The sequence below is a fragment of the Oryzias latipes genome, chromosome 17 (genome assembly GCF_053564925.1).
Source record: "Oryzias latipes strain Hd-rR chromosome 17, Olatipes_Hd-rR_3.1".
In the NCBI taxonomy this organism is placed as follows: Eukaryota; Metazoa; Chordata; class Actinopteri; order Beloniformes; family Adrianichthyidae; genus Oryzias; species Oryzias latipes.
In genome coordinates this window covers 26,245,890-26,273,552 of record NC_136253.1, presented here as the reverse complement: position 1 = coordinate 26,273,552, position 27,663 = coordinate 26,245,890, and the positions used below count along the sequence as shown (strand labels likewise).

The window sequence follows — 27,663 nt, the reverse complement described above, 5'->3', positions numbered from 1 at the left end:
TAAGGAGAGTGTCTTTTAGGGTTAAAATGATTACGCCACACCACCTTCAGTCAGGCAGTGTGGCTTCAGTTTCCAACTGGGTCCTTTTGAAGGCTGTTTGTTACTACAATCCGAGGATTTGATCACAGATTGTTGAATGTGAAACAATGCTGGGAATAAAGTTATCACATTCCACTCATAAGCCTTTTTCACACCAACGCCGAAGCCCTGAAAATTGTTCTGACACCACCCAGACGAGGTCTTTTTAGGATGCAAAGCAGATTGGGCAGTGCAATGACTCCATTCTGCCTTCTTTTTAAAGTCCTTCTGCAAGGAAAATTGCTGCTCTGCTCCATTCTGATGCATCCACTTGCAGACAAATACGTCTTCGTTTTTCTCATTCGAAGTGGCTCAAAACTGTACGGCTGGATAGCTCTGATATTGCTTGCCATTTTTGTCGCACAGGTAATTAAGTTGAGGGTGTGAGTGTGATGGGCTGTAGGCTAGCTGGAGAGCATGTAAACAAAGGGATGATGGGAAGTGTCGGCAGGCTTACTTGTGCCAACATTCCTGCCCACGACTTAGAGGCAAGACTCTAACAAACTACTGCCGCTCTGCAGAAACTATGTCCCTGAAACAGCAGTTTTTTTAAAATTTGGCTTAAAAGACATAATTATAGTAAAATAGCACTGGACTGGGAATGCTTTTAAAATAGATCAATAGATGATTAGAGTGGGACTTAATAGGGTCATGGAAGAGCAGATTAATGTGCCTGCAATTCATTTTCCCTAAGATTCTTCTTTTCAATTTTTTAATATATGTTCGGTGTCCACTTAAAAGTTGAAACATTTCCAGTTGAGTATAAGCCCCACCCACCCAAACACTGCTCTGAAAGAGTATTTCCCTACAGTTGCCCTCCAAAACCACGAGTAATTATTTCCAAGTCAAAAATAGTTATCAGGGTTTGTCTGCTGAATGCATAAAATCCTTTTCTACCAGAAGAGCTGCCATTAAAGAAAAAGAAAAAAAAGGATTCCGTGCACTGATGCATTGCCATGAACGGCTACCTACAAAAGGTGAGGTCAGCGTCTCATTATGTGACAGAAGCTGACTGTTTCATTGCCTCCAGGCAAGACCACTCTGTCCATCCATCTTTCCTTCTCTGTGTGTCTCTTACTCAAAGGCATCTGCCTCATTAACCACCATCAGCATTTTATTTGCTGTGTGTTATTCGGAAATACTGAGAGGGAGGCAGGGGGCCGGGAGGATGTGTGTAAGGATGTGTGTGTGTGTGTGTGCATTTGCTCATGTGTGCTTGCAGCTCCTCATTAGGCTGGAAAACATTGACATTGTTGCCAGAAAACAGATCATATCCTCTCTTGCTTTATATATCAAAGGCTTCCTCCAATCAAATCCCTGGAGTGAATATGTGTGTGTGTTTATATATATATATATATATATATATATATATATATATATATATGTATATGCACACACATGCAGCTGAGAGTGGGAGACAGATGTTTGCTGATTCGACAAGTTTGCTATGCAAACTCAGCCCAATTTAACCGATAGAAATGTGATACCAGACAGACAGCCATAGTGGCGCCCTTCATTTTTGCCTCATTGAATTTAAATCCAACCGTTTTTTTTCTTTTTTATCCTCAGCTCTTTCCCACCTTATTTGCTCTCTTTTATTTCTTACTTTCAAACCAGCACTGAGTGTGATTAACACCAGCAGAATTTCAGCAGGGCATTCTGGACTTGTTTGGCTTGTTAAAGGGAACCTCTGACTAAGTCCTCACTTTCGCAGAGGGTGATGTCTTCTGCCGGAATCATAAACAGAGAGCACTTCAAATGTCATTTGATACACTAATTACAGAACATCCAGCAAATATCATCCTTTGTTTAAATTGAGGCAACATGCATGGATGGGTTTGGCATTTATTGCAATGCAATATGGCACTCATTACAACGTTTCCTCATCGTTTACTATTTTACAATGTACAAACTAGATAAAAAAAGGACCATAAATAAACAAAAGGCTTCATTTAGCTAATTGTCAGAGACGTATATGTACAGACACGTAGGAATGACATTCTAATTTAAATCTAAAACAATTTCTTAATGAGTTCAAACAAAAAAATGAACAACAAAAAACAAACAATCAAATCAGTTTGTTAGCACAATCAGTCAGGATGAAACTAGAAAGACCTTGTAATGATACATTCCCATACTCCCACTTTCTCGTTGACTTTGCATAATAGGATTACTTTAGATTATGCTGACATCTTAACAGGGAGAGTCCATGTTGAATGCATTCCCGCTACACAATGCTCTCCCACAGACACAGACTTATGAGCAAACTAAAAACACATTTTGTTCAAGTCAAGTACAAAGCAGCAAAAGAGAATCACAGAAGCCTTTCTACTCATGCACATGTCAGATTGTGCCAAAAATAATTAAAAAAAGAAAACAGGAAAAAAACAGATCAAGACAGAACCATCAGTCTATGTGTCCAGCAGATCATTGCCTTCTGCAGCCATGTCCAGATCCTGGTCCATAGCAAACTCCACACGATGGAAGTTCAGAAAAGTGCTGCTTTGTTTTTGTCTGCGCATCTTGTTTTTCTCTCTTTTATTTTGCTTCTTTCCTTGTCTTTTTCCACCAGTGAGAAATCCCTCTAAAGTGCACAGATGAGGTAAATGAAATTTTTGTCAGAGCAGGTCTGAGTCCGTCCATCAGCTCAGACCGGGACCATGGAGTGTTGCATGTGCTGCATTCGAGACAACAGTTCTTGCTGCACGCTGGCAATAAGCATGTCCTGATGTGACGGTGTGATTATTCCAAGTCTGTCCATTTCCCTGCAGATGCACAGGCAGACACACATGTGGTCAGACACAATATTTAAAGGATGAGGTCAGTTGTTATGTTCTAGCAGTAATCTCTGGTTTTGAGAAAACTTGCGCACGCTTAATAATGGTGACTTAGACCTGCTTTGGGGTTCGGTATCTGCTTGAATTGTAATGTTAGCCAGAACAAAAGTGTCTGTTAAGCTTTAGTCTTCACTGAAAGGGATAATGCTCTTACTGGTGTGTGAGAGCCAGGAGACTGTCCAGGCTGGTGTAACCTGCTGCTGCGAGGGTGTCTCTGTACCGCTCCAACCCAATGGACTGCAGCCACTCACACAAAGTCCACTGTGGCAAACACAGCTCAGGAATGACAGACACGCAAACTTCTGAGCCCACTCCAGACTCTATTAGTGTGCCCGGAGATCTGTGAAAGCCGACGGAAATGTTAGCATGCAGTCATCATTTTGATGAAGAACTTTGCATATAAATCTAAATTAGGGTTTTTTTTCACAAATGCATCCGACTTACCTGTCCCCTCCTGTGCGACGCAGGGTCCCAGGATTGCGGATGAGTTTATCCAGCATGTTCAGTATCTGGCTGAAGGTGGGTCTCTCTGCTCGCTCCCTCTCCCAACAGTCCAGCATGAGCTGGTGCAGCACCACCGGACAGTCCATGGGAGCAGGCAGTCGGTACCCCTCCTCTATCGCTTTAATCACCTGAGGGAAGGGTTAGAGTTAAATAAAATCAATGACACTTCTAAAAAAGTGATTCCCTTTATGTCTCTGTTCTCTTCCACACATCAAAAACAGATCCCCAGAATTAACTGACAAATTCTAAAAAAAAAATAATCTGTAAATATGTTAGCATTCACGTTCTTGCAAGAAAGAAAATAAGACACTTTTTTCTAAAAAGGGGGTCATTTGACTCTCTTAAGGTTCAATTGTTACAAGAAATGACTCTGACATGTGAAGACACTATTTTAGTCAATGTAGGTTTGGTAAACTTGCATACCTGAGACACAGTTACACCACATAATTCTTAAAGAACCACTGCAATGAAAATTGTGTTTCTGCCACATATATTAAGAAAACACATCTTAACAAAATTTTCTGCAACAAAATATCAACCTTTTTCTGTATCTCCTTTGCAGTCACACAAGTCAAGCTCAAGCAAGTGTTTTTTTTGCACACAGAAAGGCTATTGGATCCAAAGTGCATCTTCCCCCATAGGATACACCACTAGTTTGACTTCTTACAGCATTTCCTGCAGCTTCATATTGATTCCTGATGAAAAAATAGCTCACCAAAAGATCCTTATTTTTGATACTGTACGTTTTAAACAGCATGCTCACAGTTTGTTTTGAAAGAAACATGATACACGTAACGGTTTTCTTTAACACATAAAAAGTCATTTTTTAAAAGTCCTTTTGGTCCTCTTTTGATCTATTAGAAAAGCATTCCCAGTGGTCTTTTATTTATGATTATGCTGTTTTTAACCAAAACGAAAAACATCTGTGTCATTTTCTAGTTTTCTGCAGAGAAGCAGGAGTTTATTAGAAATTTGCCTTTGAGTTGTGGGCGGGACCATTGGTGGAGAGCAACCCCGCCCCCTTTCCGCTCCCTATTGCAGAGTGATGGGGAGCAGGGAGCTTGTGGCCTCTTTTCTATGCCACATCGATGCTCTTTTTCCAAAGGCATTTTTTCATCTGCTCCTGATTTACAACAATTTGAATATAGAAATACTCAGAGATGTAATTTATGAGCTAAATCCTTTTTATTTATGTCCTCCATCATGAGAGGAAGACCAGAAGAACATAAAAACACCAAAACAGTCTTTATGGGTAAACCACTTCAATAAAATGCAGTAATAGAGTGAGGATTAAAGCAGTTTTACAAATCGAATAGTTTCAAGTGACTCACATCCTGGTTGTTCATGTCCCAGTATGGTCTCTCTCCATAAGAAACCACCTCCCACATGACGATACCGTAACTCCACACATCACTGGCTGTGGTAAACTTTCTGTACGCGATGGCCTCAGGAGCTGTCCATCTGATGGGAATCTTCCCTCCGGGGGAAAGATAAGATCCAGTGGCTTCCTGAAACACAGGAGCAGTGATTATGTGAGAAATAAAGCATTTGCGTCAGAGTTTACTACAATATTGCTCAAATTCAGTTTTGTGTTCTTGTGTTCACCCTTGTTGTGTAAGCCGCCTCAGGGTCGTCCTCCAGAACTCGACTTAGGCCAAAATCTGACACTTTGCACACCAGGTTGCTGTTTACCAGGATGTTTCGAGCTGCCAGGTCTCTGTGTACGTAGTTCATGTCTGACAGGTACTTCATACCTGAGGCGATGCCGCGCAGCATGCCTATCAGCTGGATCACTGTGAACTGGCCATCATGTTTCTAAAATAAGAACATAATCCACGTTAACCTGGGAACACAGCTAGCTGTCCAGTACACTGTTTTTAACTAGTGATTTAGTTATTGTCTTTTATTTAAAAAGTCAGTGCATACTCTGAGATATGCATCCAGGGATCCGTTTTCCATGTATTCAGTGATGATCATCAACGGCTTGCCTAGTCATGTTTAAAAAATGATCGTTATTGGAATAAATCCCATACATAAACATGAACTACATAAACTATACTCACATCTTGTAACAACACCCTCCAGCCTGATGATATTGGGATGATCAAACTGTCCCATGATGGAGGCCTCTGACATAAAGTCCCGTCTCTGTTTGTCCGAATAGCCTGCCTTTAAGCTTTTGATGGCGACGTAGGTCTCCCTCTTACCCTGGACACGGAGCCGGCCGCTGCACACCTCCCCAAACTCTCCTACACGCGGCCAACAAATGGTGGTGTCATCGCCAAGTAACTGTGTGTGTGGGTTTGTGTGTTTCAGCTTCACAGCCTGGCTTACCCATGCCAATAACCTTCTCGATGTGAATACTGCTGACATCTATCTCTTTGGCAAACTCGTGGACGGCCTGATCTGGGTCTTCATAGGTAAAGGGATCCACGTAGATTTTAACTCCTGCCATGAGAGGGAGGTGGAAAAGGACAATGAGTGAAGGAGCAGCAGGAGGATTGCAGAGGAGGGTGAGAGATGTCCATTGTGTAACTTCATGTTATGTAAAATAAAAATAAAAAATGTGTGAAGAATTTGAGTAAAATGACCTGGGAGAATAGCAGAAATACAGATTGCACATGCATACTGCACCTGGATTCAGATGCTTCTCCTCCTCCGAGTCCTGCTTTGTCTTGCTGTACTTGCTTCTCCTGATAAATAAAGAGGATCTTTAACACACTGAAAGCTCTGAAGCAGGCTTGCATAAGAGCATCTTAAGACTGTTCCTGAAGATTTTAGGTTTTCCACAGTTTTGAACTTTTTTGTTTTCTTCCTCTTTTTTTTATTGGTTTTTTAGGGATTCAAAGTAACAGAAGCCAATGACAAAGAGAACAGAGAGTGACGGGCTGCAAAGAGGAACACAACGACCAGATGAAAGCATTTCAGGCTGAGCAGGAAGCGGGAATGATGCCTCAGGTAGCAAGAGATAAAAGGTGTTTTTCTATTAAACAAAGAAACTGTCAAAAAACACCTTTGTGGCTGAGCAGGTGTGCGTGTTTGTGGGCAGCTGCGCATGGTTGTGAGAGTGCGCGGCGGTGGACGCTAACGCACACGCCGCTCCACGGAAGACAGTAATGACAAGCCAGGGACAAAGAGATTATTACTGTCTCCACTCTAATCCCCGTCAGAAACCCCAGGTTACACACACGTTATTTGCCAACACAACGGTAAGACAGCCATTAGTTTTGTGCAAGCCCAGTGTGTCAATTTGTTGAGAAGTAGTAGTTGCTGGTAAAGCTGCGCTCTTGGCAATGTCAGTTGTCCTCATGGGAACCTTGGGGGGCTTTCACACTAGAATTATCTGGCGGACTCAGTTCACATGGGCAGAGAATTAAAAAAAAAAAAAAAAATCACAGTCATTTGGTCTGAATTGCTTTCCTACTGCACTTTTGAGAGCAGACAAAGCCACTTGGAATTTTAACATAAAGTCAAAACAGCTTCTCGTTTGGGGGAGGTTTTGTCTGAAACGAGCATTGACCAATAAGAAAGAAAAAGAATGAAGAAGAGAAACAGTTGGTCTCTCTAGTCCTCTAATTATCACAGTATGATGATCTGAATGAGAAATGCAGCGAGTTTACATCACTTGCTCTCTACGGTTTACTTCCTTGAACAAGAAAAAAAAAACCATGGCAATGAATAGTGCCATATAGAGCTATTACATGACTCCTTTTTCTGCAATAAATACCAGACAGTTTCTTTTATAGAGTGTGGATAGTAAGAGTGTAACGATTAATCGACTTAATCTATAAATGCATTTTTATTCCTGCGATCCAACCAGATCGATCTATCTGAGGTACCGGTAAGTTGTTAATCAAATCAAGTTGATCCATTTCATTATAAAATCATTTAAAAAAGAAATAAATCGATTACAATTGATAATGGAAAATACCATTTGGATTAAGGCACAGTAGGCTTATTTTTCTACAATGTAAAAATGACCACGTGCATCACAGCAAATAACACATATGTGATGGGAGCAAAAAATGATCAGTCCATCATTCCAGTCCAATGTGTGGTAACACTTTAACTTTGGCGAAGTCATGTGACCACACAGCAGGGGTGGGCAATTATTTCAACTCGCGGGCCACATAGGGTTCTAAAGTTGGATAGAAGGGCCGGACCAGGGGCACATGCATGGAGTGGGACAGAAATAACAATCTGGATCAAAACGTTTGCATTGAAAATTCTATTTTTCAAACATAGCATTTTAGAGTTTTTAGGTTAAAACTTTTGTTCTCATTTTAGAGCCAATTTTACCAATGGTTTGATGTACCTCGTGTAAAACCTAGAGAAATGCTGCATTCATGTGGTGTTTGAATGATCGTAAGAATAAAAGGCAAAAAATCTTCAAACACCACATGGATGCTAGAGCGGAGTCCCCAAAACTTTTCTGGTGAGGGGCCACAATAAGCCTTTTTCTCTAAAACTTTAAACTTCTTTTAGCTTTCTTTTATTGTAAAGCCCTATAATACAGTTGTATTAATTCATGATCCTTTTAACAAAATAAATAACACTATTTATGAAAAAAAAGATGACCAAATAATTCTCTGTGATTTTTAAAGACAAAAAGTCCGGAAAAAATACACTGATATATTGAAAAAACAATAAATAATGGATCCTCGTCTCACAGTTTGCGCTAAAACTGAGCAGCAGTTTTTCCTGCACGTCTGTTTCTCATCTAGTAATAATGGAAAAATATCTAATTTCTGTGTCTTCTGCTGCAGCTACGCATATATCTGCGTTACCTTTTCACCAGTACAGAGTCCCTCATTTTTTGCAGAAGTTACGTCCTGAAAAAAAAACGTGATCGGTGAAATCCACAGAGTCTGATTACAGACCTTTATGGCAGTAAAACTCCTCACTGCCTAAATACACTTTTCTCAGACAGACGTGAACATTTTCACCCTTTTCTTTTAAATTCTCAAACCTTCATACAAAATTAGGTCCAGGATCTTAAATGAGAACAAAGATTTGATCGATCAAAGATTTCTGTAGATCTGAAGAGTTTCTGTACAGGAGACACGGCACGGAGGATATTAAGTGACAGGGTCTCCAGCCAATCAGGACACAGAACAGGGTACGCTGTTTAAAAAAAGCAGCATAATCACTCTGAAATAACGAGCTAAACCGCAAAAGACGAACTGTGACGTAGAAAGGGAAGACATTCTTCTGTTCTATTTGACAGGGATTTTAGAGGGTTTCAGGTTGGAGCACAGACTTGAGAAGGGTGGAATAAAATGTCACGTTCTATGCGTGTATTGATCGTGTGGCCAGATTAAAAAACAAAACTAAACATGGGTCTCTGATATTGTTCAGTGGGCCGGATCCAGCCCGCGGGCCGTAGTTTGCTTACCCCTGCCATACAGTGTGGTAAAATGTCCTAATAATGTTCGGTTTCAATTTTATGTGGAAAAACCTCAGTGAAAATAAAATGTGAATGCATAAAATGTGAATGCATTCGCTATTATTTCTTGTTTCATTGTTTGTACACATATTTATTTACACTTGATTATCTTGTATGAAATACAAGGAATCTGAAAAAACTTAAGCTGCACTGTTCAGTACCAGGTATTTATGTCTGAGTTACACTGGTTGAATTTTTGGCTAAACATGTCCTGGATATATTTTAGGTCAGTAAATAGTAATCTAATCTGATCATTCACAATAAACCAATATCGAATATGAATCGCATCAGCAACCACAAATTATTACATTAATCAAATTGTTGTAAAAAGGAATTGTTACACCCCTACGTGATAGCCAGTCTCCAATGCCGCTGTGAATGACCACAACAGGATTCATTTTCAAACAAACTGAGTCCCTCAGGCTTGATTTTTCTTTGGTACAGTTAGAGTTCCGATTCTTCAATTGACAAGTATACGTAGCAGACTATCTGAAGATGCAAATTCTGGTGGGGACCAATAAATGCAGTATTAAACAGAAGACGTAGCAGGTTTAAAGGTGAGCTTGTGTGTGTACCTGCGACTGATGAAAAAGACAACAGCAGAAATCAGCACCAAAAGTCCAACTCCACTGATCGACAGCAGCAGGAAGGCGGAATTGACTCCTTCTCCAATCAGAGGAAAGGGATCTAATATAGAGAACACACATTTTCAAACAAACTTTAAACGTATTGTTAATGGACTTCTTGATCACTGCTTACTAGATACCTGAATTGGTGGAGAATTCAAAGGGAGAGCTGTACTCTCCGTATCCAGCAGCTGTGCGTGCACGCACATGGAATACATAAACAGTGAGGGGCTTGAGACCCGTGACATCGACACTCTGTAAGAAGGTCCTGATTATGCGATAAGACCTCTCCCTCTGATCCTGGTGTGACAGAACAAAAAGAAGAGCTTTTTTCTGTCACTGACAGTCCACCTTTAACAAGCAGCAAGCTAAAATATCGACATCCAGAGCTGAGCGAATGCCACTCTCACCTTTTCGTAGAATTTGACCTCGTATTCAAGGATGACCCCGTTGGGTCGATCCGGCTGTTGCCATAACAACGACAAACTGTGTCTTGTGACATCAGTGACTTGGATGGATGACACCGGGGAAGGAGCTGGAGGGGAGCGACCGATTATTAGAGATAAAACACTGACATTTTGACAGCTTGTAGGTACAATGCCATTCCGTATTTGGCATCGTGGCGACCGCTGATGTTCCCTGAGTATCCCTGAACATGCCTTTTTGTCATCAATCCCACTGACCTAATGCAGCTGAGAAGTGACCCACATCTCTTTGCTAACCTCCTTCTTCTCCCCCTCTCTTCTATTTTACTCTTCTCATCTTTGTCCTCCCTTTGAGGCTGTTCATGTGATATTGGACCATATGGTTGTGCAGGTTGGACTTGACACATCCCAGGCAAGCTTTCATGCTGTGCTCACGCTGCAACTTATTTCCCCTGGGGAACCGGGATCTAAGCAGGTGTCCCGGTTACCAAATGCCACCAGGAAAACTTAAAGCAGTGACAGTTGAGAAGTTAACAGCACGCAAAACAAAGAAAAAAAAAGATCAAGAGCAAAGCTTAAAACTAATAGAGACCACGTGTGAGGTTCACCACATGCCAGCTACAACTGAAATGAAACACTTCATAAAATATGGTGATTTTTCATTCATCTTTTTGATTAAGTGCTGAGACATGGAAAAAGCGGCACCAATTGTGTTTAGCTTTGTGAGCAATTCCTGTATATTTTGCTCAGTTCAACAGAGTCTTATTTCCTACTGGAATCAAAGACTTATTGTTTATATCAGTTTTTGATGTTCTTTTGAAAGCATCCAGTGAACCATTACAGGAGTTATTATGTATAGGAGAGCAGGAAAATAAGTGTGGCAACAGTAATGTAATTCATAGACCCAAAAGATATATTTTAAGTCTATGAATTTGTGCACATTACCAAAATGATTAAAAACAATTATTTCCAATTTTGCCAATAAGAACATTTTTTTTCACAAATGGGATTACTACTTCATTTAATGGGAGAAATGAAAAATTGCTGTTTTGCATTGTTAACGTGTTTCAGGGTGTAACTAACCTTCATCATAAACTCAAAAACTGACCTTGTGTATTTCATGCTTCCACAGTTTTGAACATTTCTTCTGGGACCTCATCTCCCTGTAGTAGCGTGTTTTATTCAGCTGACCCACTTACAGATTTAATCTATTAGCAGATTTTGTTTTGCTACCTGAGTCAACAGTATGACACATATTTCACACGCATACACTTCTCACACTCACCAGCTTGGTTTGTTGTGACGCTGACAGATGCACTCTGCGCAGCCCCTGATCCACTAGCCTGGGAGACCCCATTTCGCGCATAGACGATGAAGGTGTAGTGAGTGTGGGCCCTCAGCTCGCTCACCACCACCTTGGTGGTCAGCAGGTCGGTCTGGCTGGGAGAGAAATGCACATCTGGGGTGCAGGGCAGACAGCTGGAGATGGGGGTGGAGCTGGAGCCGGGCCTTTGGAAGACCCCTCGGCCCAGCGGGACCTCAGGTCCAACAATCCCCTGGTCTGACTGCATCCCCACGCCGTGCTGCTGAGCTACAGGTTGGGGGACCGTCCGGTTCCTTTCGACAGGCCGACGTTCAGACTGCCCAGTTTGACAGATGAGACACTCCACATTGTAGCCGATGTCGCTCCTTCCTCCAAGGCGGCGAGGGGGGGTCCACTCCAAGACCACCGATGTCTCATTCACCACAGAGATGAGCTGCTGTGGAGCTGATGGTGGCTCTGAGGAAGACGACGGTAAAGAAAAACATTTATGAAACATACCGAGGATGGAAAAACTGTGGAAGAAAGGGTGGCGAGTTTAGCTGGGATGTTCATAGCTTGATGTGTGTACATCTGGCATTACATTTGAAAGTATATGGTCTAGAAATGTTTTCAGTGGTTGGGTTGTTTTGGTCTGTGGCATTTCATTTTTGTGTGTGCAAGAGTTTGCACAAGTGTGTTTCCATTTTTCCCAGGCCAAGGAAACCATGTGCTGCATGTAGACATAATTAAGTTTAAGACACACAGAGCAAGGTTTTCAAATCTGCTGCACAGACTTAAGGAAAAAGTGAAGACATTTAATCACTTCTTAGTGCCTTCAGTTATCACTACCAGACAGGATGTAGATGGCGGCTTAGTCATAAGTAATGAGATCATGAAACAGGGGTGGCATTCAGACATGTTTCTATCTCCCTCTGTTAGGAAGAGATAGACAGTCGGGGAACAATGACTATTCTTCTTTTTATTTGTGAGAAATGCACAGGCACGCATGGACACAAACTGTTTTCTGTTCTGCATTAACTGTTTGTGCATGTCTGAGGCTGAGTTCTTACGGGTGCACGCCATGGAGGGAGGGTCAGCATCTGCACGGAAGAATCCTGAGTGGCAGTCACACACATTAGCCCCGTCTCTGAGCGAGTGGCTGTGGGGAGGACACTTGGAGCAGCCAATGTCCGAGGATTTGGCTTTGTAGAAACCAGCTGAACAGGCTACAGAAAAAGGGAAGACACTTTTATAACAAAAGTTTGCAATTAAATTTGACACAAAATCAGACTTACTGGAGAGAGAGAGAAAAAAAAAACAAATTTTTCAGAAAACTCCGAAATCAATATAAACATTTTTTTAGGTGAAGCAGGAGATGAGGAAAAGCTAACAAAATGGTTTCTGAAAATGTGTTCATACAAATGTGTAAAAATCTGTGATGTCTAATGAGCAATTTTGATTCTGCAACTGTGTAATAATATCCTCTATTGAAAATCAATAAGATCTTCATTTTTGCTACTTGATGAATAATCTGCACTTGGACTGAAGAAATATTAATACATTTTAATGGATGTTATAAAATGATTTTTTTATAAATGTAAAAAAAAAAGTTAACTAAAACATAACATAGGTAGGATTATACTTGTTTGCTTTTTCCCCTCTCCATTTTAAACAATTATTCAAACTCTGTTTGACAATCGTATTAAATGGATTCACTGTGTCACATGTGCTGTATGTATTAGGGCAAATGTGTCTATTTATGATTAGGAGCAATTATAATCTCTAGAAGATAGCATCATTTTATTTTATTTTTTTTCCAAATCAATTTAAGAATCTTAAATGTATTTGATGTATGTTTTTATTGAATTTTTCTTTGTTTTTATACCTAAAATTGATCTACATAAACCCATCAGTTAATATAATAAGGAGTAACAACTCTGTAGTAGACTGTTTGGTATCTTTGTACCTGTTAAATGGTTACGGAACACACACAAAAATGTCTGAACTTATCCTTAATTTTTCCATTTCTTTCCACGTTGCAATGAGTTATATCGATCTATCTATCTATCTATCTATCTATCTATCTATCTATCTATCTATCTATCTATCTATCTATCTATCTATCTATCTATCTATCTATCTATCTATCTATCTATCTATCTATCTATCTATCTATCTATCTATCTATCTATCTATCTATCTATCTATCTATCTATCTATCTATCTATCTATCTATCTATCGATATAGATATATCTATATTTATTCAGCTATATTTCCTTGAGTAACAACATTTATAGAGAAAGCCAATGCATAGTGATCAGAAGATCAGAAGGCACTAGACCTCTCATAGCTCCTGATGGTCCCTTTACCAGTAGTACCTTATATGGATAAGTGTGTTTTTTTTGGTTAATTTTTAGTACAAATTTTCAATTCGTTTGAATCCACACTTGTCTGAATTATCTTTACCATTTACTTTAGAAACAAAACGCCACAACATTGAGTAAAAACCTTGTATTGGACAGTAAAAATATTGCTGCTACTATGTCTTGCCAAAATAGTTTAGCTTTGGCTTTGCTTCTGCTGCAAACTGTCAGCCATAAAGAGACGTGATTTTAATATGTACAGGATTAAATAAAAAACATTGATTTAGGTGTGCAAGTTTATTAAAAACTCAGAAATAGCAAATACTTAGTGTTGTGAATTTAACAAAGGGATTAAACATCATTAAATATTTGATATTGTGGCCACATTTGATCAAAATACTGGGAACATTTTGAAATTTTGCATCCATGTTTAATTTGCAACATCAATGAGAGATGGGATGTTTCAAAAAAGACAGTGAACAAGAATATGTTCCTTTTTCATCTATTAACCTTTTTATATGTGGAAATATGAGCAGTTTAACATATTTTTTTCCACTACCTGGTTCCATTAATTTGATTCAAATTCTATCTCCTCAAACTGCTAATAATTTTGGACTTTTTTTCACCAGTAGGTTTGTATTCTTACTTGATAAGGTGTTTAGAGTACAATGTTTCATGTCTTCTTGAGCAACATTACTTTAAAGAAGCACTTTTCTTGGTTGAGTCAACTGTTGGAGATTGGTGGTTCAGCTGTGTACAGGCAGCAACCGGCTGATGCATTTCAAACACTATATGGAGGCAAAAAAAGAAAGCATCTGCAAGATGCAAGATATGCAAGATGTTCACAGATAGATGTTGCATTATTTAACACTTCTGGTGAGCTTAATGTTGAACCCTTCAAAGGTTCCGTTTCCAGTCATTTTGAAATCCTGCAGCAAAGGAGTCACCACAAGTTTTTCTTGAAATTTTGCTCTGACATTCCTAAAATCAACAAAACTCACTATAAAAAAATGCCTACCTTAAGGGCAGACTGCAAGGTACTGTCAACACTAAGTTGTCAGGCTAATACAGTTAACATCCCCTGAAGGAAAAGCTGGAAAGGAGTGAATCCATTTTTTATTCAGCATATCTCTCCGTTGGACTTGCGAAATATTAAGAGAAAGAAAGAAATAAGGCAAAACGGGGGGGAGGGGGTTTAGATGTTTTTTTTTTCTTAAATTTTGATGAGCATCGAAGCACCTACAAGAATATTTAATGATCAGCTCCCCCCACACATAGAGGAGACACACAAGAGCTGAAAGCATCAAATCTAAACTGTGCCGGCAGCCCACACCAACACAACTGACATTTAAATATGTGAAAGAGGAGCAACTGAGAAATAGAAAGGGTGACGGGGAGAAGGGGGGGGGGGGGGGGGGAGAAATCCTCTCTCTGTGTACTGAGGAGTTCATGCATTGACAGAGCAACAATACAATAAATGAGTGCATAATTATACTGCTTGACATCCACTGGTGAGGAGAAAGAGATGGGGAAGCCTGGCTGGTTTGAGCTTTTTTTTTATTTCTGTTTACTTTTAGAAGGAAATCCTTCTTTTGTTTCAGCTGCAGTCTTTTATGAGCACCTTTCTTTTCATCATCAGCTCCTATTCATTCTCTTCCTTCGGTCTCAGCAACTTTCCCAGCTTCATCTTTTTTTTAATCCTTTCAAAATTTCCAAGGGAGATGAAGACATCCCTGTGGGAATGGGGAGGAATGTTGGAATTATGAGTGCGCAGAAGCGTGCGCTCAGATGTGTCAGTGTGCTTTACGACGCTCTCATCAGTAAATGAGAAGGAGGAAGTCTCCTCTGTAATCTCCTCAGACCAACCATCCTGCCCCATTTGTGTGAGTCTCTGCAGATTTGCTCTTTCACACACTCATTTGGCCTCCCTTTCACGTTTCACAATCTCTTCCATTTGCTCCCTTCGCACTTCCTACTCGACCTCCACTTATCGGCCCGTGTGGCTTCGATTTCTCTCGCGGGCTTGCTCTATCTCCAAACCCGTCTTCTGTGTGAGAGTCAAGCCAAGAGAAAGCTTTAGAAAGCTGCCATGTGTCATCCCGCCACACTGATACCAGATGAGAGAACCAGAAAGCTATAAATTCATAAACACATTTACAGCTGATAAGACTGCCTATCATCTGAGAGTATCAGGAATATCAAGAGTGACAATGCAACATTTTCGTCTGAAGCTGTAGTCCCCGTTCTTTTGTTTGCATCAAGAGCTGCAGGAAAGATAGGTAATTCACCAACGTGGAGGAGAATTATTTAAGCTGTTCAGAACGTTAAAGTCCAACTCCAATCATCTTTTCATCTATCTTTCATTCATGATTATGGCGTTTTTAGCCAAAATTAGCCTGTGTCGTTTTCTAGAACACAGTTTCTGTAGAGCGGCATGAGCTCATCAGAAATTCGCTTGCGAGTTGTGGGCCTTCATTTCCCGTCATCCTTTTGCTTACACACTCTCCTGCTAGCTTACAACCCTTCAGAACCACAACCGGACCAGTGCAACAAAAATGAGCAATATTGGAGTTATGCAGCTGTACAGATTTGAGTCAGATGCCAGCTTGGATGAGGAAAACAAAGACATGCATAGATCTATTTGTCTGTACGTAGATACATCAGAATAAAGCAGATCAGTGAGGTCGTGGTCCACTCACTGTAGCGTATACATCCCCACTACAAGCTTTTTCCAACAGAATTTTTTCATGTCCTGATTCACAACTATTTGACTGACAAAATGCTAAAAAAAAGACTTTTATTGTTCAATTTTCTTTATATATGTCCTCCAAAAAAATGCCACTTGTTAACCCGTTAATAACAACAAAAACATCACATATATTGGAGTGGGACTTTAAGGCTGATTAAAGCATCCCCTGCCAGAAAGCAGAATGCTGCCTTTGTCTATGAACCATCCAGTCCTCTCTTCCTGCCTCACAGAGGACTGCAGGATGAAGAGAAAGAATGGTATTTGAAGCCATAAACTTCTGTCAGCACCCTCTCACATCTCTATTCTCCCTGCTTTCTGTAGCCTTTTGTGTCTTCCTCAGGTCTGGTTCAGACAGAGGAGTTTAGTGCTGGTGACCTGGAATAAGAGCCCATGAGGGCATCATTAACCCATCATTAACCCCATGATACAGAGGCAAGTGCAAAGACCAGTAAAAAGTAGGAGGTCACAAAAACACAGAACTGGGATCCAGCGATAACATACGGTGGAAACTTGAGCAGAAGTGTGTGGGGTCCCATTAATATTCTACTTGCTTGAAAAGACGGATAATTACACTCAAATCAACTGTTTGTAGAATGCAAAGGAAAGGGGAAGGCTGAGGGGGAGAGAAAACACTGGAGAAAAAGAGACTGACAAGGAGGAAGAGATAAAGAGGTGAAGAAAAAAAAGTGGGAATGACGAGGAGGAGGAGACATGGAGGGGAAGGTGCCCTTTGATTGTTATCAGCATTGTCTGCATTTGCATATGCATTCTTCTGCAACCGAAAATGCAAATGCAGCTCATTGCAAATCCAGCTAAGAGCCTCGTCGGCACACTGTATGTGTGCAAGTGTGTGTTTGGATTCTCCTTGACCCCATGTTATCTGTCATCATCCCTTGTTTCATTGCAGCGGAGGGGTGGGAATGGAGGAAGTACCCCTGACTGCTTCAGTCTGACACTTGTCAGTGTGATGGATGAAGGCAGGGACGGATTGATGGATGGAGGCATGGATTGATAGACTGTCACACAAGCAGGAGGGACACTATTAATCAGCAGTGTCGTGGCCCCTTTAATTAAAACCCAGAGAAATGCTGGGGATGAGAGTTTTAGATTCCTCTACTGTATTTGTTCATGGGGGAGGGTTACTTCTCAAGTGCCAGTTTTAGTGGGGGCATTTAGGAGTCAGTTTTCATTTAGAAACCTTAGAAACACACTCAGCTAAAGATGCTGCTTTCATGAAATCCAAGTATTGGCGGAATCCGGTTTGGAGAGAAATCTGAGTTGATTGGTTAGTGTGTGTCTGCCCAAAGCCTCGGCGCAGCATTAGCATGTGAAAGAGGCTCTACAACAATAACCCTCCTCCCTATCAGACACACATCATCCCCACAACCACCAGCAGCAACACCCCCACCCCCCCCCCCCCCCCCCAAAAAAAAAAAAGAAGAAGAAGAAAAACCCCGACTGTGGATCAGTGAGAGGAGTTGGAGAAGAGAAAGGAGGGATAATGAGGGAGAGTGAAGCTTGTTCGGATGCCAGAGAGCTTCAGACAGCCTGGTGAAGCTGGCAAAGCCCCCCTACGTTTAGACCAACCTGCAAGAGCGAGACAATAGCGCTCACGCACGCATGTGCGGGGCCTTGATTGTGATGCTGGAATGCAAATCATTCCCCCCACCTGAGTTTGGTTCAGACGAATGCCCGTGCCACTCCAACATCTCTGCTTGCATTGTCACCTGGCACGCAGAAAACACACTTCCACAGACACACAATCTTCCTCTTCCCCCTTCTCTAGGCATTCTTGGGCACTTTTCCAAGCTGTGAGTGTATTGGAGGGAAGGCTTTATTGGGCAGAAAATCAGAGATACAGTACGCGCACCAGATCGCACAAGCGCACACTTACTCTTGCACCAGCAATCCAACATACTCTGCGTCCAAAAATGCAGTGCAATAATTAGAGGGACTGAATGCGGAGATTACACAGTCATTCCTGCCACAGCTTTCTCTTTCCTTCAAAATCTCTTTATCAGTGTGGCTATCCTTCCCGTCTGCTTCAGTCCAAGTGCTTGCTGCTGCTGACGAGACACTGCAGGTGCACTGGAGAGACGCACAACCGTGAAATCTCCATGGAAAGCATGAGCGCGCACACACACAGGCTTCACACACAAACATTCCACCCTCCGTGCGTGGAGTCGAATCAGACAACAGGGAGAGGCTGTGAAACAAAAAAGGCTCTTTTTCATTATCCAGACGGTTAGCATTTCTGATTCTTTCTGTTGTCTCGTTTCCGATCATTCCAGACGGATCGCAGCTGTCAAACTTTTGACGTCTTCATCTCCTTCGGTCATGACCCCGCACTCTGTGCCTGAACTCTCCCTGGATGTACATATGTGAGAGGCTGTCAGTCACCGTTTCTGACGTCTTCATCAGGCTCAGTCATGACCCCAGTCTTAACAGGGGCTTTAGAAAAGAGGGGGAGTTCCCTCTTTCTTGTGTTTTCTCTACGTGTCCCCTTTGCACCCGGGGATGGACCCCCAGCGGGGGAGGAGCAGCCGTGTATTGATGCCTTCTGCTGTCAGTGGCCCTCTTTCAAACGTCCCTCTCACCCCATTCAACATCTAATCCCTTCTTCCTCTCTGGAGCTTCTCCCCTCATCATCTTCATCCTCATTATCCTGCGTCAACAGTGAAAATGAACTTTTCACATGGCACACGGCTGTTGCACAAAGGCTGCTCTTGTCTCAGCTAAGTTCAACTAAAGGTGTTAACATATTTCACTGGAAGATTCATCTAAGTTTGATTTCAGTTCCTAAATTCTAGGAAAGCACTGGCAATATGTTTAGCTAAACTGACTCCATGAAATGGTTCTACCTGAGATTAAACTTTTTGTGTAATGTTTTTCGTGTCAGTGATGTTCTTAACACGCAGAGATTATAGAACTGCTTGGAAATTCTGCTGCAAGTATTTTGGATTAAAGAACCACTACTGAGGATTTTGGGTTGTTGAGAATCAGGACAGGATCAAAAAAGGCTGTTAGAAAAACCTTGTGTGATTTACAAGCTATTACGGCAAGCCACAAGCTCCCTGCTGCACTCTATTCCGATGCATCAGCTTTTAGACAAATAGATCCATGTACGTACGTCTTTGTTTTCCTTGTCCGAGCTGGAATCTGACTAAAAACTCTCCGGCTGGATAGCTCCAATATTGCTCACCATTTTTGTTGCACCAGTATTGTTAAGTTAGGGGTTGGAGGGGCTGAAAGCTAGCGGGAGAGAGATAGTAAACAAAAAGGTTATGGTTATGGAAAGTGAAGGCGAGCTTACTTCATGCCAACAGTTCCAATCATAACTCAAAGGCAAATTTTTGATGAAATACTGCTGCTGTGCAGGAACTATGTCCTACAAAATGATAATTTTTTATTTTATTTTGGGCATAATGGCATAATAGTAATAAAAAAAACACTGGGAACACTTTTCAATAGACCAAAAGATGATCAGAGTGGACTTGTCTCCACTTCCTTCCTCTTTTTGCTGTAATTTCTGTTAAAATACAGTTCAAAATGTTTGAACTGCTTTAAATCTCTTTGGTCTGGTAATAAGGAGTCCTAATATCTCCAGAAACTCAGCCAGCTTTCTCCAAATGTTTGGTTTGGCTGTACATGTTTGGAGCCATTACCAACTGAATCTGAAGATGTTTCAACCAGGGAGAGATGCATCCTTCTCTTTGTGGATGAGTATTCAGCTGAAGCGAGTGACTTCTGGGTGATGGAAATTTCTGAGGTTCCTGCCAGCAAAATACTTTGGCCTGCTCGAGAAGTACACACATGTAGAAAGATGGGCCAGAACACAAGTATGAAGAATCTTGGAGAACAGCGCCCAGAAGAGTGGGACTTTGCTCTCTGGCACGCATAAGAAATTGCACAATGTCTGAGGACAGAAAACAGTTGCCTACTCATGCATTAATGTTTTACAGATTGTGTTTTTTTTCCACGCTCCTTCATTCCTTTGAACCCATGCAAAATTCACATTATGAAAACATGTTATGGTGTTTTAGGAGCTTATGTGGACTATTTCTTGGCGAGGGGAACTCATATTAGGGATTTCCCCAAATGCCAAGCTCCTCATTGAGTGCATTACTCATTTTCCTCGGTTTATTGAGAAACAAAGCCTGTAATCAGAGGTGACTTTCCCTCGTTCCTTCAGTCTGTTATGTGCCTGCAGGGAGGCCAGAAGATTAGGGAACCTTTTGACCCAGTGGACGAGAGAAGAGAAAGATTTTCTATCTACCTTCCCTTCATCCCTGCTTTCCCTCCCCTCACCGCTGTCCCTCAAACAGCGTTTTGTTAACTAGAATCAGGAGAAACCCGAGGTGTTTATCTCACACTGCAGGATCTGAGATTCTGCTTAGCAGCATCCTGTATTCATTCAGGCACTGATGGATTTCCACTGAGTCAGCTGCTCCCAGCCAACAGCCTGACAGGCAGCAGGAACCCGAGAATGAAAGGAGAGGAGCCCTGAGGCCCTTCACATCTGCTGGAGGTTCAGCAGAGTCAAGGAGATCTCCTAAATCTAGTTGAGGAGAAACATCTTTCAGACCTCCTGGGCCACCCCACCAAACTCCTCCCCTTTTCAGAAGGAACAAATGGAGCAGACTGGGTAAAGGTTTCAGAGAACATTTGTCACAGGGAAACTTCTGGCTTAGGTCTCACTGCATTCAGGGAAAGTCAAGTTTTGCCCTCCTCCCTTAATTGCCAACTGCCACTAAAGGGCATCCCCCTCTTTCTGTCCATCTCTGAGGCTTTCCAAGCAGCTCCTCTGTTCTCCATGAGTTATAGGTCTGTTTGTTATACAATTAGCCCTCTGGGACAGGCTTCATAAATGAAACTGAGGGTGTAGATCAGCAAGTTTTTTCCTCCTCCTCTTTCTATTGGTCCCCGTCCATCTGTGTGTGCGTTGGAATCAACATTTTGCGTCTCCCTTGCACATGTGACTGAATAGTTGGAGGCAAGTCATGTGGTAAAAATGTCTCCAGCGTGTCTGTTGTTTTTACATTCTACTTTTTGTACAAGTTTAAAAAGTTTCCCAAGTCACAAAGTTCATATAGAAGCCTACATCTTTTCCACTTTCATTTGAACAGCTTCCATGTTTGTTTCTGTAGGACTGAGACATCTTTTTGGTCAGATGGCTGGGTCTACGAAAGCATACTTTTAGTTTGAGTCGGCCATTTAGCGGTCCTCGTTCCAATATGTGAGCACAACAGAAGAATGGATTATTAGAACTAAGTGAGTTCAAGTCTCCAAAAGAAGAGCTGAGAGACTGTTTGAATTTTTAGACTCTCAAATATTTTATCTTAAAAACAGCTTTCATATTAAGTTGGACAAATTTACTAACCTGTTAATTGGAACGTTCTTAAGTTTTTCTTTTACACAAATGAGACCCAGTCTCCCCCTTCTATTCTGACTTCTATGAATATTTGTCCGAAAACTGGAAGTGCAGAACTTGCACAGAATGCCAAACTAGCTCTAAAGGACCATAAATGTAAAATAAGTAAATTTCCCAACGGTATGGTTTGGGTGTGTTTGGCTAACAATAAATGGCTGATTTAAGTCAATGTGAGTCGGAGCAAAAACGTGTTTTTCATCTGGTTAATAACAGTTGGCAGATTTTTCCTCTACATGGAGAGAGACTTAAAGTCTTACTTTTATTCAGGGTGCAGCAAAAAATGTTTACAGGTTAGGATGATCATTCTTAGTCCTGCACAATTTCAGAGAAGCCATATATTAAAGCTCCTTCATTGAATTTTTTTTTGTTTTTTATTGAATTCATCTTGAATGTAAAGTGCAAGTAACCCATTATTTTCTGTCTGGGTAGAGTTATGTGCATCTTTCTCATTCAATGGAAACATCTCCATGTAAGGTATATCCACCACAGAACAGCTGATGGGTTGAATTTAAAGTTAAAACACTAGGTTAGGAAAAGTTTCATAGCTTTTGCAATAAAAAAGCTAAATATAAACATATCTGAGAAAATGCCATGAAACCAATGAGGTAGGTGTTGTCCAGTCTAAAGTGTTGATCCCTATAATGAAAACAATACTACAGCTTGCCAAGAACTGGTGGTGTTGGACCCAACATGAAGACTGGGCTTGGTGGCACAAACTTCAATATTTAACCAACTTAGAGATGACACAACCAAGTGGGCAACAAAAGAGTGACAAAGCAGATGACCTGACAAAGAAAAACTGAAAACCCGGCACTTAAAATACACTGAGGATAATTGACTAAATGAAGACAGCTGTGGATGATCGCCAAACTTAACCTGGTGTGACAGAACATCATCAAAATCCTATTTAAGAACACATATTCACACAGCTTTTAAAAGCTCACTGTTAGTAAAATAAAACTAACAGTGTGTTGGAAAAGAGAAGATTTTTTTTGTCTCTAGTTTTTAATCTTCTTTAGTTTAAATTGCAAAATAACTGCACTTCATAAGATGTTCTAGTCACTCCTTTTAAAGTGACTAGGAGAACATATTTTAATGTCATGGCATTTGATGCTACCTGCCATTTAAACAAGAAAAAGAAGAATGTCATGATATTTATATGTTTTGTTAAAGTCAATAATAAGCTATATTTATGGAAAAAGGAATTGGGGGATTGTTATCTGTGTCATGTATTGCAGAATTATCAAGCCAAAACCATTTAAATGTCAGTAAATTTGTGATGTTTTTTCCCCCCAATATTTAACGTTTTTGGATTTTCTAAGATGTTATATGCTTATAGAATCTGCTATGGGAACATTTTTAAGTGTTTTTTTATGAAGCGTTATCAACAGTTTTTGAAGAAAATACTTACAAATCCTATTCTAATGGCCAAAACCTTCTAAAATATATATATATATTTTTCTCAGAGAAATTTTTCCGATCAGTTGTGAGAAAACAATAATGCTGCTGCATCAATGGTGACATAAAAAAAAAAAAATCTCACGCTCGAAGAGTCATGCCATCAATTGCTTTACTTACCTTGACATGAACCGCCCTTCTCCTCATATCCTGGATTGCAGAGACATCCACCAATTGGAACCAACCACTCTCCATCCGCTCCGCAGTACATTTTAGGTTCCTCTCTTTCTTCTGATTGGTTAACACATGACCCTCTAACCTCCACTAGGGAAGACGTGTCAGCACCGGTGACTGTGTCAGGAAAAGTCGCTAAATTCCGAATGGTGAGCGGACATGTTTTGTAGAAAACTCGAACCGAAACCAAAGCGATGCAGGCGCCGACGTCCTGAAAGGCCAGGTAGAAACCTTTCCGGTTTGTCACTTTCACATCTCGCACCTCTGTGTTGAGTTTCATGATACGGTCTCCAACATCAACCTGAACAGACAGAGAATGGAGCCGCTGTAATGGAATGTGTAGTGAAATGTGTCAGCTCCTATTAATCCAATTTGCTTTTTCGATCTGAAATGGGAGTTTTAGCCGAAACCGTTACGGATCCTCCGATTTTCCGCACTTGGCTCCCATTCAAATAAACTTTTATTGATTTCAGAGGTAAAAGCCCGCAACACCTAAAATCAGGAGACACTTTAGGAAGGGCTAAGCAAAAGCACCCCACTAACATTCCTGGGACAGCAAAACCAACATTCAAGATAAAAGTGCAAGTAAGAAAATTACAGCAAAGTGCCACAGGGTTTTATTTTCCCCATCATAGCAAATTAAAGTGAGTGGAGGAGGCAGTATACTGAGCTCAAAGTCTGACTCAGTTGTTTGTTGTTACCTGGGTGAAGCTCTCATCTGCTGCCACTGTGTCCACCTTAATGAAGCTGCTCTCTTTGATGTAGCTCTCTCTGTCTTCGTTTGACTCATGGTAGTACAGATTGAATGTCTCCTGTAAGACAAAAGAAGGCATTTGAAAAAAAAATAGACATGCCTATTAATTATCAACAGCGGCCATTTTTTTCTCTCTTAACAAACTAATGAGGAAGAGTGAGCTTTTTTGCCTGAGTAATCAGTAGCAGCACTATAAAAACTCCATTATCTGCAGTCATTACATCAACTAATCATGATGAAAGTTACAATATGAAAGAAGCCAAGCCTTTGTCAGAGATCTCTGTTGTTGGCCAGCTTCGGTTAAACTTTGTAAGATCGGATCAGGCAGTTATCTTCCGACAGGGGCCAAGGTTTATCTACCTTGCAGGTGCCAGTGACTCCTGGCAGGCTGTTGCAGTCCCTCAAAGTGAATTTGACTTCCACGTAGACCCGCTGAGCGCCGGACCGAGGGATCCAGTCTGTCCTCAGCCAGTTGTTCTGGTTAGGTCCTAAGACGTTGCACACCTGGTACGTCCTGATGGGGATGTTCTTCTCATCCATAATGCTGACTTCCTCCCACTTCAAAAACATAAATGTGGATCAATGCACCCGTTAGGTCATGCAGCATGCTGTAAATTGATTATGCAGAACGTTTTTGTCTTATCTGTTCCAAGGAAACAGGATTTCAAAGATTAGTCTTGCCCAATTAACTAAAATATAACAGTCAAGTATTAGACATTTATGTGGAAGTTTCAGATGAAATGCAGATAGAGTCCCCACAAGGATTCATTTGATGCTGCAAACAAGCATCCCTGCTGGGAGCTGCGGGTCAAAATTACAAGCATAAAAATTTCCCAGAAGAATGCTGATGCATAAATAAAAAGAGCTTTTTAGACACAGCACTGAAAGTCCACATCAGAAAATGTAACCCTTCAAATGGGTTTCACATAGAAAACTTTCTGTCCATTCAAAATCGGAACAAAAACATGCCTGATGCTTCTGCGCATTCAAGAACAAAGTTCATGAATGGACAACATTCTGCAGTGGACAGCAGTTCCTATGAAAATATGGTTTCTGCATGGGCTTTTCCACACAAGTGCAGCGGGTCCAGCCTTCCCCGCACCATCCATCTCAATGGGGCCGATTATGTGCCTTGTACTGTGACCCTTCAAACGACCGCTGAGCCTCCCAACTCCAAATTGGCTTTTTATTGGCACTGAATAATAATCTGCTCTCTCCCTGCAAGTCAGAGCTGTATACACTCTAAATGCGGTGTGTCCGGAGAGAGGAATAGGGGGAGAGCCACGGAATGAGAGGGTTTGCGGGCCTGTGTGTGTGTTGGGGGTGTTAAGTCTGATTAAAATGTCATCAAACTCCAGAAATTCACTACTAAATTGTTACAAATGTATTTACCGGTAGTCAAAAACAGATTTGTCAGTACCAGAACTTTGTTGGCGTTACATATGACAAAGTTTTAGAAGAGCACATTGTTTTACATTGTTACAGCGACCTCAAAATCAGCCTTAAAAAAAATAAAAATAAACTAACTATGTCTTGGATTTTAGAATTACTCCAGAAATGTTTGTAGTGTGTTGAGTGTTAGCTGTGCAAATGATTAGGACTGAGTATGATGCCCCCCACCCCCGTGGAGCTTTTGTTTTCCGACAGGAATCACACACAGCTGTCAGAGGAAAGAAAGCTTTGCGGTTGCCCCAACCATGGAGAAACTGTGGATGTGTGCAGCTAAGGGATGAGGAAGGTAGGGAGAGGAGGGGGGTCCCTGTAATCAAAAGCTCAGTATGCCGAGACCAGGACCCCATCAATCAAGCAGCATGAGTGACTGAAGAAATAAAATTCAAGTTCACCACGGCCTCCTGAAGCAACAAAGTGATGAGAGAAATAATCTGCAGGCAAGAAAGGCGAAGAACCACATCACAACAAGGAAAAGTACAAAAATGATTGAGAAAATAACAAACAAAACATGTATATATATATATATATATATATATATATATATATATATATATATATATATATATATATAAAGAAGTATCTGAAGGACTCTTTCTGGCAACTGCTCCGTAGTTCAAATCCCTAAAAAATCACACCCACCATCAAGCTGGCTTGTGCCGTTACTTCTGCCAAACACAACGCCAGCAATCTCATATTAGCACTTAGGCTTGGTGAACAACAGCACATTGCAAAATCTGTGGGATGATTAGCTTCAGCTTTCAGAAGTGTGTGTGTGTGCATGTGTGAGGAGACTAAGTGTGTGTGTTCAAAAGAAAGAACTGGTTGTAAACAGCAACTAATAAGAAGACAGAAGAAAGAAATAAAAGAAGGAAATAAGGAAGTTCCCACTCACTCCTCCTTCTGAAGGGCGAGCAGCCCATTTCAGCTCTCCTGGCACTGTTCTGGTGTCCAGCAGGGTCACTGAAATTCAAACACACACATGCATGGAGTTTGCACAAAAAGTCAGGGTTTTAGAAAATTGCTATGAAACTTCTCACTTCTAAAAAGTGTTCAGTGTGTTTAAAAATAGCGAACAATCTGGCTCACTTTGTCAGATTCGTTTTCTTTGGTTAAACATGAAAGAAAACCGGATACTTTTTGGACACGTTGAATTATGAAGTCATACATACTAAGACGGAAATTCTTTGCAGAAATCATTTATGGGATCTAAATAATTTTTCTGCGTCTCCATTGGGCCATTAGGGTGAACAATAGTGCAACTTTTTCCGCCCTTAAAACCAACTTATTGAACAGTCCGAGTTGCATCTAAATCGGCTTGATCAATTCAGGACGCGCCGCAGTGCGCGCGCCGCATCCACCGTGCGCATACGGACCCTCATTTCTTCCGCACTCACCTTCGTTGGGGGGATAAATCCTCGTCCTCGAGCTGGAAGCAAGCGTAAGGATCCAGATGGACGCCGACAAGGTTCGCCATAATTTAGCAGCCATGTGTGCCGCCTGGAAGCCTGCGAGTTCCCTGTTGGCTCCGCGCGCCGGCTGATGCCGCTCCATCCCGGTGGGAAAAGTGTGCGTGAATGAAAAGCAAGTGTGAAAGAGAGTTGGATGCAGCGGCAGATAATAGGGCGGTCTCTCACACTCTGAAACTTCCCCTGACAGTGAATGACATGAGCCTAATGGCACACAGAGCTGTGGGTCAGGAAAACTGCGCGTCAGTGGGTTCTCTTTGGAGAAGACTTTGCAGTTAATTTTTAAAATGGAAGTAAGGAGGCATCAGACTGACAATTATCTGATTAAATATAAGTTTGCCTTTAAATTAAGATACAGATAACACATTTTTTATGACTGTAAGTCATTTTTAAGACCCAAAAAACATTTTAAGTGGTATTTTATAAGGTTTTAGAAAATCCTCAAGAAAAAACATAAATGTTTAAAAGGTAAGAAAAACAACGAACTGTCAAAAGGATCTGACTTTCTTACATTTAGTTTTATTAGTCACAAAAAATGATAACACTGTTGAAAAAAATAACTCAGCTTTTCCTGGCATCACTTCTTTTTTTGTGAA

At 41.1% G+C, this 27,663-nt stretch overlaps 1 protein-coding gene across 1 annotated transcript; it reads right to left on the bottom strand.

Annotated features, from left to right (window-relative positions):
* Positions 1-1,907: 1,907 nt before the first annotated feature.
* LOC101160266 (ephrin type-A receptor 4-A) lies at positions 1,908-27,296 on the bottom strand. Its single transcript, XM_011486673.4, has 19 exons — positions 26,996-27,296; positions 26,494-26,561; positions 24,510-24,707; positions 24,097-24,207; positions 23,342-23,696; positions 12,290-12,445; positions 11,202-11,696; positions 9,902-10,026; positions 9,632-9,791; positions 9,441-9,552; positions 6,054-6,112; positions 5,754-5,867; positions 5,483-5,668; positions 5,346-5,407; positions 5,025-5,234; positions 4,751-4,927; positions 3,360-3,547; positions 3,070-3,255; positions 1,908-2,843 (listed from the first exon to the last, which is right to left on the bottom strand). Exons 1-19 carry the CDS (start codon positions 27,150-27,152, stop codon positions 2,726-2,728), a joined length of 3,237 nt encoding a protein of 1,078 aa, XP_011484975.1. The 5' UTR covers positions 27,153-27,296; the 3' UTR covers positions 1,908-2,725.
* Positions 27,297-27,663: the final 367 nt, after the last annotated feature.

What these genes read in the sequence shown, in the direction of transcription:
- LOC101160266 (XM_011486673.4), bottom strand. Translation starts at nt 27,152, where the DNA reads ATGGAGCGGCATCAGCCGGCGCGCGGAGCCAACAGGGAACTCGCAGGC. An exon ending in GATTTATCCCCCCAACGAAG is followed by an intron (nt 26,562 to 26,995) that starts GTGAGTGCGGAA and finishes TTTGAATTTCAG; the next exon opens with TGACCCTGCTGGACACCAGA. An exon ending in TCCCTCCATGGCGTGCACCC is followed by an intron (nt 11,697 to 12,289) that starts GTAAGAACTCAG and finishes CGTCTTCCTCAG; the next exon opens with AGCCACCATCAGCTCCACAG.